Raw genomic sequence first — 17,535 nt, 5'->3', positions numbered from 1 at the left:
GTCCTTCATTCCTCCCTAGGCTGCCTCACTGTCCTCCTGTACTTTACACATTGGAAGTACCCTCTTTCCCTGAGGCCTCTCCCTCTAATTCCTCCCGGAACCTTCATTTTAAGGATCCTGGCCCAGGCCAGCCCCATCTTCATTCATCTCCAGATTTTCTCTAACATACCCTCATTCTAGGACTCCTACCCTGCTCCTTCCACTCCCCCCACCCCCCATCCATCCCCCATTTCATTTTCCTTTTATGTGTTATTTTCCTCCAATGTGTTATTTTCCTCCATCAGAGTGTAAAGGAGAAAGACATTGAGGACCAAACTGTCTTTCTTTCTGCTTATGTTTGTATTCCCAGTACCTGTCACATACAATTTACTAAATGCATATTGACTTGTTGAGATCACTAAATTGTCAGATCTTGTCTTATCTTGCTTTATCAACTACTTTCTCCTCCTCCTCTAGTCTTTTTTTCCTTTTACTTTGAGTAAAAGCTTGAGTTGTCCTTATCTTTCTGATCTTCCCCCAACCCAAGTCTTTCACCTTCTCATCAGCTCCTTTTCCTTCTGCTTGACTTCTCTGCAAGAGAGTGCTTAAAAATCTACAAGCACAAAAAAACTCTGCCCTCTTCAGTACCTCAAATATCTGTAATTTTGTCCCTGCATGTGCTCCCTCCCCAACACAGGTAACAATCTCACTATAAGTTAGATACCTGATGTGCCCCCACACATACAAACAAAAATTGCTCTACCAACAGGCATACAGCCTCTCCACAGGGCTTCTGTTCAAAGCTTTCCCAGATTGTTAAATCCATAATGACCAGAATGGTGTTTTTTTCTTTAAAAAAAAAAAAGGCTGTCTCCATGTCAAAGTGAGGAGAACTTCAGTTAGAAGAGAATAAATTGTAAAACATTTAAAATAAAAATTTTCCTCCCAAAATCTCAATAAGTCCCAAAGACATCTGGACCATAATTTATGACAAGCTCATGAATGAACCAAAAAAAGATAAATGACTGCCGTGTTCTGCCATGGATGGTTTCAAATCTATCTGCCTTCCTTTTGATTATTAAACATGAATATCTCAAATATAGAATAACTGCAAACTGGCCTAGAGAGGGAGCAAAGGGAGCAAAGTATCATTATGAGTATGCTACTTTAAGATACTATTTCACCCATCACCCGAAGATGAGCACTTTTCAGGAGACTTTCCATCAGCACGAGTCATCCACATTCTTTCTTGTGACCACTTGCTAGAGCCAGAAGTATAGACAGTCTGTGACTAATGAACAGGTGGTTTAGTCTCTGTAAGCCCCTGTGGGGCTTGAACTCATGACCTTGCAATCCGTAGCACCAGCTGACATAACCAGTCCATAATAGAAATGGATTTATTTTTATTGTAGACATTAAGCTAATTTAGTGTAGTAGCTTTAGAAGGACAAAAAAAAAAATCACAAGCCTCCAAGAACAAAAGCACCTTTTCTCTAGAGTTATGTCCCGTTCAGAATTGATGGAAATTCTTTTTGAAAATGTCAGTCCTGGACTGAAAAGACACAGTTCATTGAATGTAGTCCAATTCAAGGGCAAATCTGGTGGGTGGAAGTATGCACTGGAACCACAAACATTTGACAGTCTTAAATTTGCTCTTGCAAGGAGTCATTTGGTGATCGAGCATTTTATAGTGGAAACAGAGGGTAGTTTGTGTGGTTCTCAAAGTATTATGATTAAAGGTCTAGATGAAGATGGGTCTGACCCAATTAATGGTATAAAGAGTTCTCTAAAACTATCTTTGAAGTATGCAACAGATTTCTTTGACTGTCTTCATTGAGTACAAAGATTTAAGGATGGGTTAGAGTCATTTGGAGCCAGTTAAGGTGTTGAACTGTAATGCCCCCCTCTGATTTAGGAGTGAAGAGTGACCCTGAGTAATGAGAACCATTTTCATATGCATAAGTGTTCACACTCACCTGGACACATGACCCCAGTCTGGCTCTGAAGGCAGTTCCCAAAATGTTTTCAGTAATGGTGGGTGGCATCAATAAAAGAGAAGGCTGAAACCTTTTGAGTTGAATATTTTTTGAAAGGGAACAGCACTTAGTTGTATGTCTTAAGTTCAGATGTGTTTGTTTTTTTAAAAAAGCCTTCTTTCTTTACCTTGTAAATGAGGAAGAAAGTGAAATTAAGAGCAGTTCTGAGGTGGCTAAGCAAATTTTGCCTAACAAAGCCTATAAGACAAAGCATAAAATACAGGTGTTCTAAAAATCAGGAAATGATTAAGGCATGCCGAAGAGCCTGCTAATTAAAAGTAGGTCAGAGAATACTTGGGGGGGGTGGGAGGGAATGGAATATGTATTAACCAGAAGATCCTGATGACAAGCATCTTTATTAAAGGAAACTGAAGTAAAACTGTGTCTTAATTAAATTTTGAAATACAATAAAATAAAGAGTTGTTACAAATGTCAGTGAGAAAAGAGAAGCAAAACAACGGATTTTTACATGGATTATAAGCAGTTGAAATTAGACATAATAATACAACAGATAGAACTGGGAAGAAGCATAAAGGTTTATTATGCCTCTAGAAAAAATCACTCAAAACTCAAGCATTCTGAGTGATTCAGGAGGCTAGGTGACATACATGAAAGTTCTAGTCCCTAGTTTTCGTTAGTCAGTTGTTATCAAAAAGTAGCTCTTCCAAATTAGCTGGGATTCATTAGCACGTTTCCAAACTTAGAATTTACCTCAGCAATGCTGTGATTATAAGTAAGACAACAAAAATAGAAAATAATTTGTGTTCAACTGGAAAAAAATGCTAAAACTGGGTGTGTAAGCTCCTCTAGGGCAAAAACTATTTTGTTTTTGTCATTTTTATTTTTATTTCATTTTTTTATTTTCATTTCATTTTTTTATTTTCATTCATTTTCATTGCATATGATAGACCGTTAATAAGTCCTTAATTGAATTAAATTGCATTCTAGATTGTGTAAACATTAATCAAATACTTATAATTACATAGAAAATAATGTGAAAATACTACAAAGTATGTGTCTAAGTGAGCCACAACATTAAGTATGGCCAATGTGTCTTTGTACTTAATTCCAAAGATGAAGAGTGACCAATATTAACCAGCAGTTTGACCTCTTTGTAAGATAATGAAGAAACACAGGAGTTCTTATAAAGAAAGATCATTGAAAACCTCCCAGAAGGAATGAAGCTAGAGAAAAATATGTCATCGAGTCTGGACTGAAATGTGGAATGATCCAAATTAGGCACTAAAATCTGAAGAGCAGGCACCAAGGCAGGGATCTACAATTTGCCCAAATTGTCCTTCTGGTTGTTTCCTCCCACACAATGCTCCATCTGTCCCTGAACCTGTCTCCCAGGCCTATGATACGCTCCCTCCTTATCTCCATCTCTTAGAATCTCTCACTTCCTTCGCAGCTCAACTCAAGCTATATCAAGCCTTTCCCGATCCCCATAGCTGCTAGGACCTTCCCCTCGGCCATTTTTTTTATACTTTTATGTTATATATATTGTGAAGATATACAATATACAATAGCAATTAAGATAATACCAATAATGCAGGTTTAAGCTAAACCTACACTGACTTTTGGAACACCCTGTATATATAAAGCACTATGTAAATGTTAGTTACTATTTTCATTATCCTGTGTTATCTCCTCTGATAGAATGTAAGCTCCTTGAGGAATTTTCTTTTGTCTTTCTTTTTTCTTTCTGACTTCGGGGTTCCCAGCCTCTAACACATATAGAAAGAGCCTAATAAATTGTTGATTGGTTCCAAAGTCATACCAGTAGCAGAACCAGGATTTGAACCCTGATCCTCTTGACTCCAAATCCTTCATCCTTTCTACACATCACAACTGCCACTTCTGTGTTTGTCAGTGAGTTTCCTGTGCGTCCCTACTGGGCTTTTTAATTGGTTCTCCTTTTCATCTTTATCAGAGTTATTTTGGCTTATGTTTTCAGAATTTCATTTTTGAGAACTTGCCTTTTGGAATATTAGGGCATTGGATTGTATCCATACTTTCTTTGAACCATTTCAAATCTCCTAAGCTAGGCACCCTTTGTCCTTCTTTAAACAAATTCATTGATAAAGTGGTCACTTATGTCTCTTGTCCATTCCCCCGACACACCAAGGTTCTTATCATTTCTACTTCAACAACAAATTCCTCCTTGTAAATCATAAATAGGTTGTGACTTGCAGTTCTTCTTGGTGTTTCTTTTGCCTTTGGAAGTCTAAAATTTTCATTGAGGCAAATCATAGATATTTTTTAGCTTTCTGCTTTGGGAAGAAAAAAAGAGTCCAAGTAGATGTTAAGATATTTATAATCTCTCAACATTACTATATCATCTTTTTGGGCTACACTTGCACCATGTTTTATAAACTCGTCTAGGTTTTCCTTCTGTCCAGGTGGTCTCTATATGTATACACACATCTAAGTGTTGGGAGTAGAAAAAAGAGGTAAAAATCACTTCAGTTCCTACCTCTTTTGATTGTCACTCGAATGTTCTCCAATAGGTTTTTTCCTTCAGCATTCTGGATATTCCTTTGAAAATATTTTGCAGCCTTTTGCCACCATTTCTACAGAAATTTTTTAAATTAAATTTTGTTTTATTGTTAACATTTGTAGTATAAAATTATAATCTACCTTTTAAGTTGAGGTTAAAATATACATTTCTGAAGCCAAATTCTAGTCATGAGGCCCATCCTATTTCACCAACAGTAATATAAGCTCAAAAGCTTCTCTTTGCATTAGGATCTGTAGTTCACCTTGTTTGCTAACCATACTTTGTGCATTTGCATATAGTCTTCCAAGAGCATGGGCTTTATTGTTCTCTCTCTCTTTTTGGTTACTGATTCCTATGAATTACTGGTACTTCTTCCTAGTTTGTAGCTGCCACTCTTGTCATATCTAAAAACTCATTTCACCTTAGTCATCTGAATTTAGAGGAAATGTTGCACAGTGGACAGAGAGCTAGACTTAGAGCCAGGAAGAGCTGACTTCAAGGTCCGTATCTGGCATCTACTGACTATGTGACCTTTGGCAAGTCACTGAACTCCTCAGTGCTTTAGACTATAGAAAACTCTGAAAGACTGTGAGTTGCACAGAAGCTGCTGAGCTGAATTAGCAGTAAAAGCCACTCAAGTGACTCTCCTAAAGCAGAGTCTGATCATTTCACACACACCATCCCTCCCTCCCCACGCCCCCCCCACACTAAATAAACCCCAATGGCCCACTATTGCCTCCACGAGCAAATACCAAATACTCTGTTTGGCATTCAAAAGTCTTCATAACCTAGCCCTCTCCCACCTTTCCAGTCTTCTTAAACCTTACTCCCCAACACAAGTCCCTTGACACCAAACTCCTGTCTGTTCCATGAACAAGGCACTCCATTTCTCTTGGCTCTGGGTATTTTCTCTGGCTGTCCCCCAGGCCTGAAATGCTCTCTCTCCTCCATTCTGACTACAGCCTCCCTGGCTTCCTTTAAGTCCCAACTAAAATTCCATCTTTTACTGGAAGCCTTCCAGTCCCTCTAATCTCTAGTACCTTCCATCTCTTAATTTGTTTCTTGTTTACCTTGTGCACAGCTTGCTTTGTATATATTGTTTATATGTTGTCTCCTCTGTTGTATGGTAAGCTCCTTGAGGGCAGGGACCATCTTTTTGCCCCTTTTTTATATGCTCAGCACTTAGTATAGTTCTTGACACATAGTAGGCACTTGATAGATATTGACATGATAAAATCTACTTATCCAATGAGATGTCCCTCCCTACCTCATCTCACTTTCCTGCTAATATCCAAAATCTTCCCTCTCTTTTCCTGGACTATGGGCAGTGATCACTGAAGGCTTTCAAGCATGAGAGTGACGTTATTATAGCATTACATGAGTAAGATTATCTTAGAAGTAGGGTCGTTGATGGACTGGAGAGGGGATTGAATGAAATGAGGAAGACCACTTGGAAGACTAGTACAGGCTAGAAGTAATGAGGACCTGAAGAAGGGTGGTTGCAGAGATGTCACAGAAAGGAAGGAATGGAGGTGAAAGACATTGTGGAAGTAGAATTAACAGAATTTGACAACATAAGGAGATGGAAGAATCAGAAGTAATGCTGAGATTTCAGACCAGGTTGACATAGAAGATAGTAGGGTAGTCATTAGAAATAGAGATGTTAAAAGAAGGTGGAGGTTTGGGGAGGAAGGTGATGAGTTTAGGTTTGAGGATAATTGAGTTTGAGGATATGGAAAGACATGGGCTGGGGATATCCAATAGGCTCTTGGAGCCACGGGCCTAGAGCTCTGGAAAAAGGATAGAAATGGAAATGCACACTTGAGTCATCTGCATAGCGTTGCTGATTGAAATCTTGAGAGTGGACAGGATGGCCAAGGTAGAGAATATAAAGAGAGAAGAGAGTAAAGGCATAACCCTATGGGACGTCTATGTTTAAGAGTAGAAGAAAGACGAGCCTGCAAAAAAGGAAAGGAAAAAAGAGTGACAAGAGTAGGAAAACCAGAAGAACATGGAGTCATGGAAGCCAAGAAAAGCAAACCCATCAAGAGGGGATGTAGAAATGTCAAAGAGTGTAAATACTGGGGAAAACCCCATCAAATTTAGTGATAAGAAGCTTATTGGGGATCAGGACTAGTAGGAACAGATACCCAAGAATATGAAGAAGTAGAGGCAACAAATATAGCTTATTTCTCTCTAAGATTGCTGATGAAGGGGTAAATAGAGAACTCCATATTCTAAGAAGATGGCAGAGTCAAGAGAACAGTATTGGTCATTTTCTTTTAGGGTAGAGTAGAAGCAACCTAAGCAAGTCCCTAAGACTGAGGGAAAAGGAGCCGATTAAGAAGCATCCATTGAATATGCTGAAGATGTGGGGAGTGTTGATAGAGCAAGGTTGAGAATAGGGGTTCTTAATCTGAGGCCCAATAATTTTTTAATAATAACTGAATTTCAATCTAATTGATTTCCTTTGTTATTCCATATATTTTATAAAACATTACTCTGACAAGAGTCTTCAGGATTTACCAGAATACCAAAGGGCTCCAAAAAGGTTAAGAACTCCTGTTCTAAAGGCAAGTTAGGAGGTGTCAGAATCAGGAGCACAGGTGAAGGAGTTAGAAGTGCTGCTTAGAAGCTGAAGAATAGGTGGAGGTATTCACAAAGAGATACCAATGCATGGAGGATGAGGATTGATGGAGTCACAAGGTCTCAGGCTCCTCAGCGAGGAAGGAGGTGACATCAGCCCCGGAGTACAAGAAATGGGATTGATTGGAGTTAGCAAAGAGAAGATGTGGAAGGCAAATAGAAGGTCAAACAGATAGATGAAATGACTGCTGTGTAGCAGAGGACCTAGGTGAGATTTTTCCTGGCTGTATTCATCACTTTTCATTGCTTGATCCAAGCAGCTTTCAAATTCAAGGAAGTCAGGTGAGAGGAGACAGATAATGGGAGTTTGCCTTGGTTTGGGAAGTAATTAACAGGGAAGAGTTGGCATATACAGACAGTAAGGAATCAAGAGTGAAGGATCAGGACTGGTGAAATGCCTTCCAGCTGTTTCAAGGAGTATAAGGATAATAGTTTCAAAGAAGCTCTAAGTTTGGAGGGACCTCATTGGTGTTTGGTCATGTCCTACTCTTCATGACCCCATTTGAGGTTTTCTTGGCAAAGATACTGGAATGGTTTACTATTTCCTTCTCCAGTTCATTTTACGGATGAAGAACTGAGACAAGCAAGATTAAGTAACTTGTCCAGGGTCACACAGCTAATAAGTACCTAAGGCCAGATTTGAACTCAAGTCTTCCTGACTACAGATCAGAGGCTCTATCCACTGAGCCACCTAGCTACCCCAAGGAACCTCAGAGCACTTCTAATTCTGAACAAGATTCCTCTGTAACATACTCAACAGGTAGTCATCAAGCCTTGGCTTGAGGACTCCATTGAGGGGGAACTCACTATTTCCCAAGTCAATTCATTCTACTTTTAAATATCTCTGATTTGGGGTAAGCTTCTCCAAGAAACTGCAAGTAGAGGGATTTCAGAAATCAAAATTTTGGGGTGAGTGATGACATCTAAAATAGGATCACCCGAGATGGTTTCTAAAGCATAATAGAGCAAGGTGACAGGAGGCAAGGAGTTCACCTAGCTGTGAGGTCATGAACAGAGAAGAATCATCATTGTAGATATTGAACTTCTCAAAGATGACATCAGGGAAAAGGATAGAGAAGACAACCAGGTGCTGAAGTTAGTAAGAAAGCTTGGTACATGACAATGATAAAGATTTGGAGTTGGGTATATTAACTTCAAAAAAAGACAAGTTATTGAGTGACAGTGCTGGAGCAAAAGATTGCGAATGGCAAGCTGACTCTTAAGAGAAGAAAAAATGAACAGCTAGCATCAGAGAAGACTGCCAGAGGTGTTGAGAGATCAGGGAAATTTTAGGTTTTAGTCAATTTAGGAAATGCATGGAATGTGAGAGGATCCAAGGATGAAAAGGAGTATGTTAATGGTGGAAAGAGGGTTCCAAAGGCTTAGAGGAAAGGGAAAAAAAAAGGAATATTAGGGACTGGGATATGTAGGGCTGGGTAGTTCTCAGAAAGCCATAGAAACTATAGATAATTATAGAATTCTAGAGATGGAAAAGACTTTTGAAATAATTTAGTTCATTTCCTTCGCTTACAGGGAAGAACAACTTAAGAAACAGTGAGGTTGTGACCTGTTCAAGTCACACAATAGGTATCCTTGACCCACAGAACACAGTACCTTGTACTTAATGGGAAAGCAAGTAAATATTTGTTGAATTGTAGGGAAAATCTATAGCGATTTCCTTTTCCCATTAATTCCATATTGAAGAGAGAGCCATCCATGTCAAGCAGAGTCCACAAGCAGCACTAAGAGAAGAGGAAGGTAGAACAAGAGAGACTGGGACAGAAGCAAGTCTGAGCCATCTTTGGGGGAGGGGGGGTGTGGAGAAAGGGACAGGAATCAGGACAGGGGAAAAAAGTTCAGTAGGCAGCAACATTAAGACTTAAGAATGGGAAGCCCCAGTTCCTTAACCACAAATGTGAAGGTACTATATCACTGAGTATACTTCCTACTCTGTTAATGCCATAAAGTTTAAATTCTTATGTTGGAAACTTGTGGGAAAGAGAGACTCAGACCTCAAGAGGTTTGTAGTCCAACAGATCTGCCTTATCTTGCCATGTAGGTTAGGATGGACTGATAGATACAGAAATGATCATTTACAAAAGGCATACTATCTTTTTACACCTGGGTCCTGTGACCTTTTCCTGGGGGCTGCATGACATCCTGAAAGAATGAATGCACCTGTGTGAAGGGAGTTGCTTGTTCCCTCTCACTGATTGATAATCAGGTTGTGGGAGCCAGCATTATGGAAAAACCTCAGGTTTCCATCCGTTCAGTGTTCCTTTAGATTTTAGTTGAAATCTTCTCTCCCACTGTCACAGCTCTAGGTTTGCCACATTGTGGAGCCTTCCCAATTATACACCCTGCTGAAAGTCACCTTCGTTACCCTAGTTACTCCATCACTCTTTACCTACCAGGCCAACAGTGCTCAGATCAGATTTAGCTATTGCTGCTAAAATATGCAATTTGAACTTTAATGCCCCCTCTTTTGCTTAATGAACTGTTATCGGCATTTCCATCGATGTTTTCCAGAAGCACCAGCTCGGTTGGATGTGGGCACATGACTGAATTTTGCTGCTGGGTGGCAGAGGTTCCAGTTTGTGTACTGAAGGAGCCAATGAATGGAGCCCACCTTTAATCACAATTGAGCCTGGTTGGAGACAGATTCTCTAAAAGTCACTCTGACCTCTCATGCAGCTATCACATGTAGGTTGAGGATTATGAGCTTCTAAAAGTTGCACAACCAAAATGCCAAGACATTTGTGAATGGTTTGGCTAATCCTCAGCATTTTGCTTATGGTCAGTGTCATTATCTGATACTTAAATTTAGATTAGCAGTAATTAATAACTAGGGTGAATGGAGTCCTTGCCTTTTGCATTTTGGGATAAATTCTGTTGTCATTCAGATAACAGTGAAAATTTCACTGATCACAGCCAAAATTAATGATGCCTACCCCTTCCTCCGAACCCCACAACTTTTTTTCGTTTTTTGCATACATACTTTACTTTTGGTTTGATCTATTTCCTTCAGTAGTTGTTTTTTCTGATCTTCTAAATCATTTTGATAAAGTGATGTAACCTTTAGTGAAGCTTCTGTCACGGATTGTTTTTTCAGGGAATCAGCAAGTTCTTGTTGAAGCTTTCTTACTGTAGCCTCTCTTTCTGCTTTCTCATTTTCATATCTACACATTTGCCCTCTTAAGTGATTACATTCATTTCTTAACTCTTTATTTCTCTCTTCTACCATAAGAACTTGTGTTTCACAGATAACACACAGGAGGCACTGGAGGTTTCCGACTCCAAACTCTAACAGGCTCAGTCTTGATCTGGTCAGACAAGAAGGACAGAAAGACACCTTCAGAGGGGTTAATAATCAGGTTTATCCTAATATAGTCTTCTTAGAAGGTTGCTGATAATGGGAGCATAACTCCTACAGCATCCCCTAATCACCCTTCTCTCAGGGGCCAGCGAGAAGGGGGTGCAACTACCCCTACATCTCGACGAGGTCAATCAAGACAGGCACAGCTTGTGCACTCCCCTAAATCTCCTCAACCCTCAATGGGGGCCAGTTGAGGCACACACAGATTCCCCTATGGGCTCACCATGGTTTCCCCACTCACTAACCAGTGCCCACTTGCTTTATAGGGCAACAGACAAAGAAGGCATCTTGCCAACATTAAGCTCACAGGTTAACTTCAGCAATATCGTCATTCTGCGCAAGCGTAGTAAATATCAATTATGGGACCCCATATCTTCACAGCACAGCCTCAGTAGGACTGTCTGTCACTATAATTCTAGGAATTACTATCTAGGATCCTTGGGGCTATCCTGGGAGTTATTATCTAACACCTGGAAACTAGACATTGCCGTGGCCATGGATCCTGAGAAACTGAACTCTAAAAAGGATAACAAAATCCTCCTTATGTACAACTTGTTTTTCAGTATCAGTATGAAGTTTATTGAAGAGATCAATAAACTGTACGTGGGCACCACTCAATACCTTTTCTTTAATGATGCTTTTGTTTTGGGCATCTTCCAGCTGTTGTTGAAGCAATATATTTTCACTCTGGATTTGGGCTAATCTTTCTTGGATAGATTTATGTTTGACCACGTATTTGTTCAGTTTTTCCTTTTCTGTTTGATTTGTGTGGTAAGTTCTTTTGCTTCATGCTGGGCCTGGTTTAATTCTGTGAGCTTTCTAAAATTAGTGTCTTTTCTCTGAGGGAATCACATACACGATATAGCTCATTTTCTAAACTATTCCTTTGCTTTCAGCTTTAGAGAGCTCTTCAGAAAGGACACCATTGTTCTCTCTTAGACTAGACAAGTCATGATTTAGTTTGTCCTGTACACGAAGCCACTATACTGCCAATCACAGCAGCACACTTGAGGACTGCTGCTGTGAATAATTTCAAGGTTCTAATCACATGGTATAATGAACTCTGTATTTATCCAGCAATAAAGTATAACATTCATAACAACATCCTTAAGCAAAACATATCATCTAATATATATGTGTGTGTGTGTGTGTGTGTGTGTAGATATATATATATATATATATGTATCATAACACTCAGTATGTCATATGGCACATAGCGTATATCATTTAATTCCTTTTGAAGATCATCAATCTTTTCTGTTAAAACTCCATTTCCTTTTGTATATTGATTTTCTCTTTCCTGATCCTTAATTTTTGCTCTGTCTAGTTCCAGTTTGAGCATGGCAACTTCATCCTGTAGGGTTTGATTTTTGTGCAGTGGATATTTTTCTTTTTCATGACTATCAGGAACCTCAGAAATCATTGTTGACTCTTAGTAAACACCATCAAGATGACTCTGTGTCATTAACCACCACTACCACCCCTTTCCGCCAACAAAACCTTGATTTTAATCTGTACTAATTTAGAAATTGATGACATGGAGTTCTTATTTAAAATTCTAAGGTAGTTTGTTTTTGGTCCCATTAAAGTTACATGAACCAAAATTCAGTGGTTTAGTACAAATAATTTTTAAAATTCTATTTTAAATTCCTTGGATGTGATTCAAATACATTTGCGTTTTCTTCCGTGACTGTAATGACACAAATCTGCATTTCTTTTAGTAGAAGATAAAGGGAAGTTGAAAGCCAATAGTTCTGTTCAACCTTCGAGCACTGATGGAGGTTTATTTCTACCCAAACCTGGAGCAACAACCCCTTTGCCCCTGGGAGCAGTGACCTCGCCCTCCAAGAGCACAAATGGAGCTCCCAGTGCCGTTTCCGAATCAGAAGAGGAAAAAGCCAAAAAATTACTTTACTGTTCTCTATGCAAAGTGGCTGTGAACTCTCTGTCACAGCTAGAGGCCCATAACACAGGTTAGCATCTGTCTCTTGAATTTAAATTATGCTTGTGACAACTGCAAACATTTTTTCTGCTAAAGCTCCTGATCGCCTGTCATTGCTTAGATGTTAGAAACATTTCGACTTTCCGGTGTGAAGGAGTCAGCTCTTTTAGGGAAAATGTGACAACAGAGCAGAGGCAGCCCATTGATCAAGCTGCTCTAGTTAATGTCATTTCAGATGGGGAATTTTCTAACCAGAAAATAAATTTAAGGTCAACTTAACTGTGCTTATTAAAAATGGTAACACATGTACATTTCGTGGCCCTTTAGGATCCAAACACAAGACAATGGTTGAAGCTCGCAATGGGGCTGGTCCAATTAAGTCCTACCCAAGACCTGGATCCAGGTTAAAGATTCAGAATGGCAACAAGGGTTCGGGATTGCAAAACAAAACATTTCATTGTGAAATCTGTGATGTTCATGTGAATTCGGAAATTCAACTTAAGCAGGTAAAGTGCCTTGAATGACTCTGTCAGCTTGGGCAAGTCACCCCTTTCTCTGGGTCTCAGTTTCCCCATCTGTAAAAAGAGGGGTTTGGACTGAATCATGTCCTCCAAGGTCCATTCAAGTTCTATGTTTGACCTCAGCTTATGTAGTATTTGACCTCCACTTACCTCTGCACTTTCTAAGGCAAGTCTTGAGTCTTGGTTCTCTGCACAATTTGCTCCTGACTGATAATTGTTGCATGAGAGAGAATTCTGAATTTTCAGATGGGGGAGGGGTGACTTCACCCAAACCACCCCAGAACTGAATATGAGTACCTATCTGTCCCCAAGGAGGAAACTAAAAGAACAGCTAATGCAAATATCTGAATTTCCTTTCAGCACATTTCTAGCAGAAGGCACAAGGACAGAGTAGCAGGGAAGCCCATGAAACCGAAGTACAGCCCTTACAACAAACTCCAGAGAAGCCCAAGCATTCTAGCCGTGAGTACTGCTAGCCGAGTGTCACCGTGCTCTGCAGCCTTGGCTGGGGGGACTGGGGATGGGGAGAGTGGAATGGGGACGGATATAGTGGCAGGATAGGCATCACGTATAGACAGTTCAGTCCATACTTTAAAAACAAAGAGCTAGAAAAGCTGTCACACAAGAGGGTGACTGCTCAGTTCCTGATCTTCTGGAGAGAACCTTTAAGAGTATGAGGCAAACTAAAGCGTGTGGGGCTAGTGTAGATGAAATTCTCCAAGGACTCTTGTCCCTGCCCTTCACCCCAGCCTGTTCCAGAACCTGGAGCAATACCATTCCATTAGCATATAAAGAGGAGAAGTAATGTAGATGTAGCTAGGGCAAGTGATGCCTTGGGAACCCTAGAGCATGCTAAACCTCATGGAATCACTGTGAATGCAAATAGAAATCTACCCTTTTTTTTTAATTATCTCCCCTCACCTCCCTTTCTGGCTCTTCACTTTATTTTGTGTGTGATGAAGTGGGTGTTTGTCTCTCACTGTTGTCATCTAGCATACATATGGATATTCAGCTTTTCTAACCTCTTCTCAAGATGTTAGGTCCTCAGTTATTTTGCAAAAGTGCCCAAGACCCCCAGAAATTAGATGCCATATAAATATACAGGTAGATGGCTGGGAAATCCATCTACCCTCGGGAGGGATCCCTACAGGTGATTTGCCTGTTTGGTGGCAATAGGTCTGTTGTCTACAAATCTGCCCTCTTTCTGATAACGTATACAGGTATACACTGCATTGAGCAAAGCTGATGCATGAAAATACAGATTTTACAAGATAGCTACATCAATTAGGAGTTGGGTGGTTCATACACATCTCTAGGTTCTCTTTCAAGTCAAATATTCATTTAACAAACTATTGAAATAGTTTGAACTTAATTTCTATTTGTACCCAATTTTAAGGAATATGCAGTTTCTTCTAAATTGAAATACCTTTAAACTGACTTTATATATATATATATATATATATGTATCCTCTGCTCTCCAATGTCAGAGGTCACATTTTTTAATGCCAATAAAATTCCCATGTGTTGAAACTTTTTACTTAGGCAGGTGAGTAGAATGTCATTCAGATGTCGCAAAAAGTTTCAATGAGTTGCGTTGTGGGTCAAGGAGACTCCTGGGAGTTTTGAATTGAGCTCTGAAGTCTAAGCAAAGAATCTTCTATGTGGAAAGATAGTGTTTTATTTTTCTTGCTAAGCAGCACCATAAAATAGCTTGAATATTTGAGTATCTCCTACTATTTAGAGGAGACTTTCCTATGCTCTAGTGCCCAGAGGCAAAGACCACCAAGAAAGAGGTGAAGTAGAAGCAAATTAAAGTTAAGCTATGCCAGGAGCCACACTGCCAAGTATATGAAACATCATCATTTCTTGAATTCTGAGTCTGGAGTTAAGATTTTAAGAGCTTGACGCTTTCTGCTATTAATGTATTACTTATGAAAATATTTTTTCTGTCAATATTGCTGTCATTTTAAAGCAACATTCTCTTCTTCCTTAACACTGCCCCCCCCACTCCTTTTTCCCCCTCCCTACTCAGGCAAAACTTGCATTCCAGAAAGATATGATTAAGCCTCTGGCACCGGCTTTCCTCTCCTCTCCTCTGGCTGCTGCAGCAGCTGTCTCATCTGCCCTGTCCCTGCCTCCCCGGCCATCCACGTCACTATTCCAGGCTCCAGCCATACCACCAGCTCTCCTGAGGGCAGGCCACGGGCCCATCCGAGCCACTCCTGCGTCAATTCTTTTTGCTCCATACTAATACTTAAAAATAATATAAGATTGTGGCAGCCAGTGGGAAAGTGTTAAGAAAAGAAGCAAAAAAAAAAAACCAAATGGGATTGGATAATTGAACCATTTTACTTTGAAAGGCTTCCCTCAAAATGCAGTAAAACCTGCTCCACCCTCCACTTCCCCTCCTCCCCAGATGCACTCAAGAATTCTCATGGACAGATACTGTCATTTAGGAGTCTGTACCTCTTAAGGTCTGGTCCAGCTCTCCTCCTCCCCTCCAACTCTGTTTAAATTCTATATCTGAGACATTTGGTTTCCTGAAAATGAGTTGGTCAGAAAAGTTGTACCATCCAAATTCTCTGATTATATTTCCATGGGTGTGAGCTTACTGGAAAACAACTTGGATTATTTTCCTGACAGACTTGAAAACTAGGGTCTTCCTCTTGCTTCTGTAAATAAATCTTTGGAATCCAACTGGGCATATTCACTTGGGAAAAAAAATAGATTAACAAAAGTGCTTAATTGTGGATAACATCCTATCAATGGGTTACCAATGTTTTCTTTCCCGTGTACTGTTGTCGACAGGGATCGTGTACCGTTTTAGACCCAAGTCCTGTTGTACCTTGTGTAGTACTAGAACTGTATCTCCTGTCTGAATTCAACATTTTAGTTGCTGTGTAAATGTTAGGAAGCAACGCAGCTTTGAGGTATTTTTTTTTTATTTTTTTAAAAGAAAAACAAGATAATGAAGTATTTCTTTTATTTCATGTTTTATTTAGAAATATTTTTAAGAAATAGAAAGCCATATAATATAGTTATGATTACTACCTGTTTGCTATTTGTTTAACTTATTTTGTCGCTTCCTCACTAGTTTAAGTTGGTAAACAGTGTACAAACAACAACAAAAAATACCTGAGCTTCCTAAATGCACATTATCTCAGCTCATGTGTGTTCTGCAAGAAGACAATGAATCCATGTATTTATACGTAAATAATTTCTCCTCCATTTCTAACCTGTTTTCATTTGTAATGATGCTACATAATTTTGTGGCTCCCTAATGCAATAATGTACAGAATATAAAATATTTATAATTAAATGACTAGTCTTTTCTGTTGATTGAATATATTGCAGGTTCTGCCTCCCTGTCCCTCTTTTTTTTTAAGTTGATATCAGTATGAGTGAACTACTTGTGATATCAGAGGTGACAGGTATAATAAAAGCAACAAAATAGAATTAAATCTTTTAGAACATCTGTATCTGCAATCTGTAAATGGTAAAATGTCTGTGTATTTTTTTAAATGTATCTTTGCAATAAAAGAGTATGGAAAAAATAGAGATCGGTGTTATTTGGCATTTATTTCTCCTGTCCCTGAGATGCTTCTGACTTGAAATCACCTAATAAAAAGTCTTTAGCAGGTGCAAAGATTGTGTCTTATTAAACATTTATTTTGCTTTTTTAGCTGCATATTAATCTGTGAACTTCATGACTTCCTCATGAGGTAAGTATTTCTGCACACTGTGCCCCAAGAAAGTCAAGGGGGTGAAGGAGGTTGGAAAAGAGAGAACCATTTTTCTCCCTCTCATAAATCTTGGCCACAGTCAGTTTGAGAAGAAAAATAAAAAGGGGGTAAAATAACTTAGGGGCAGCTAGGTGATGCAGTGGATAGAGTTCTGGGCCTGGAGTGGAAGACTCATCTTGATGAATTCAAATGTGACTGTGGGCAAGTCACTTAACCCTGTTTGACTCAGTTTCTTCATCTGTATAATGAGCTGGAAAAGGAAATGGCAAACCACTCCAATATCTTTGCCAAGAAAATCCCAAATGGGGTCACAAAGAGTGGACACAACAAAGATGATGTAGGACAAGTTACTTGAAAGGCAGCTCAGATACATGGAGAAGGGCTCCCTTTACAAACAAGTACATTAAACTGCACTTGTATGGGGCTTTGTGGTTTTCAAAGCTCAGTTGACATTATCTCATGTGTACCTTACAGTAGTCCAATGAGGAAACCAGCCCAGATATTTACACCCCAATTTCACTGGTGAAGAAAACTAGAGAGAAAGGTTAAATGACTTATAGCACAATGGATCTAGAGCTCAAGTTCTCTGGTTCCTAGTTCAATATCCTTTGTTACTTCTATGTAATGTTACACTATGTCGTCTGTCATGATGATTTGAGAGTCTAATTAGGTTCCTGCCCAGCATTCAGCATTTGAAATTGAATATTACTTATTTGATCAATGAACACTACCGACTACATACTACATTCTCTCCATTAGTCTGTGGTTGCTTGGTGAGACGTTGTATTGTAA

The 17,535-nt window shown here is 39.4% G+C and overlaps 1 protein-coding gene across 2 annotated transcripts in view; it reads left to right on the top strand.

The window, feature by feature from the left end:
• The window catches only part of ZNF385B (zinc finger protein 385B), a 105,734-nt gene extending 89,176 nt beyond the window's left edge, over window positions 1-16,558 (top strand). For both annotated transcript variants that reach the window (XM_036742685.1, XM_036742684.1), the window contains 4 exons: window positions 12,262-12,510; window positions 12,807-12,985; window positions 13,361-13,462; window positions 15,033-16,558. In XM_036742685.1, coding sequence (XP_036598580.1) covers window positions 12,262-12,510; window positions 12,807-12,985; window positions 13,361-13,462; window positions 15,033-15,251 — 749 coding nt within the window. In that variant the 3' untranslated portion in view covers window positions 15,252-16,558. The remainder of the gene's footprint in view (window positions 1-12,261; window positions 12,511-12,806; window positions 12,986-13,360; window positions 13,463-15,032) is intronic.
• Window positions 16,559-17,535: the final 977 nt, after the last annotated feature.

The sequence above is a fragment of the Trichosurus vulpecula genome, chromosome 2 (genome assembly GCF_011100635.1).
Source record: "Trichosurus vulpecula isolate mTriVul1 chromosome 2, mTriVul1.pri, whole genome shotgun sequence".
Classification (NCBI taxonomy): Eukaryota; Metazoa; Chordata; class Mammalia; order Diprotodontia; family Phalangeridae; genus Trichosurus; species Trichosurus vulpecula.
This window is presented reverse-complemented; position numbering and strand designations above follow the sequence as displayed.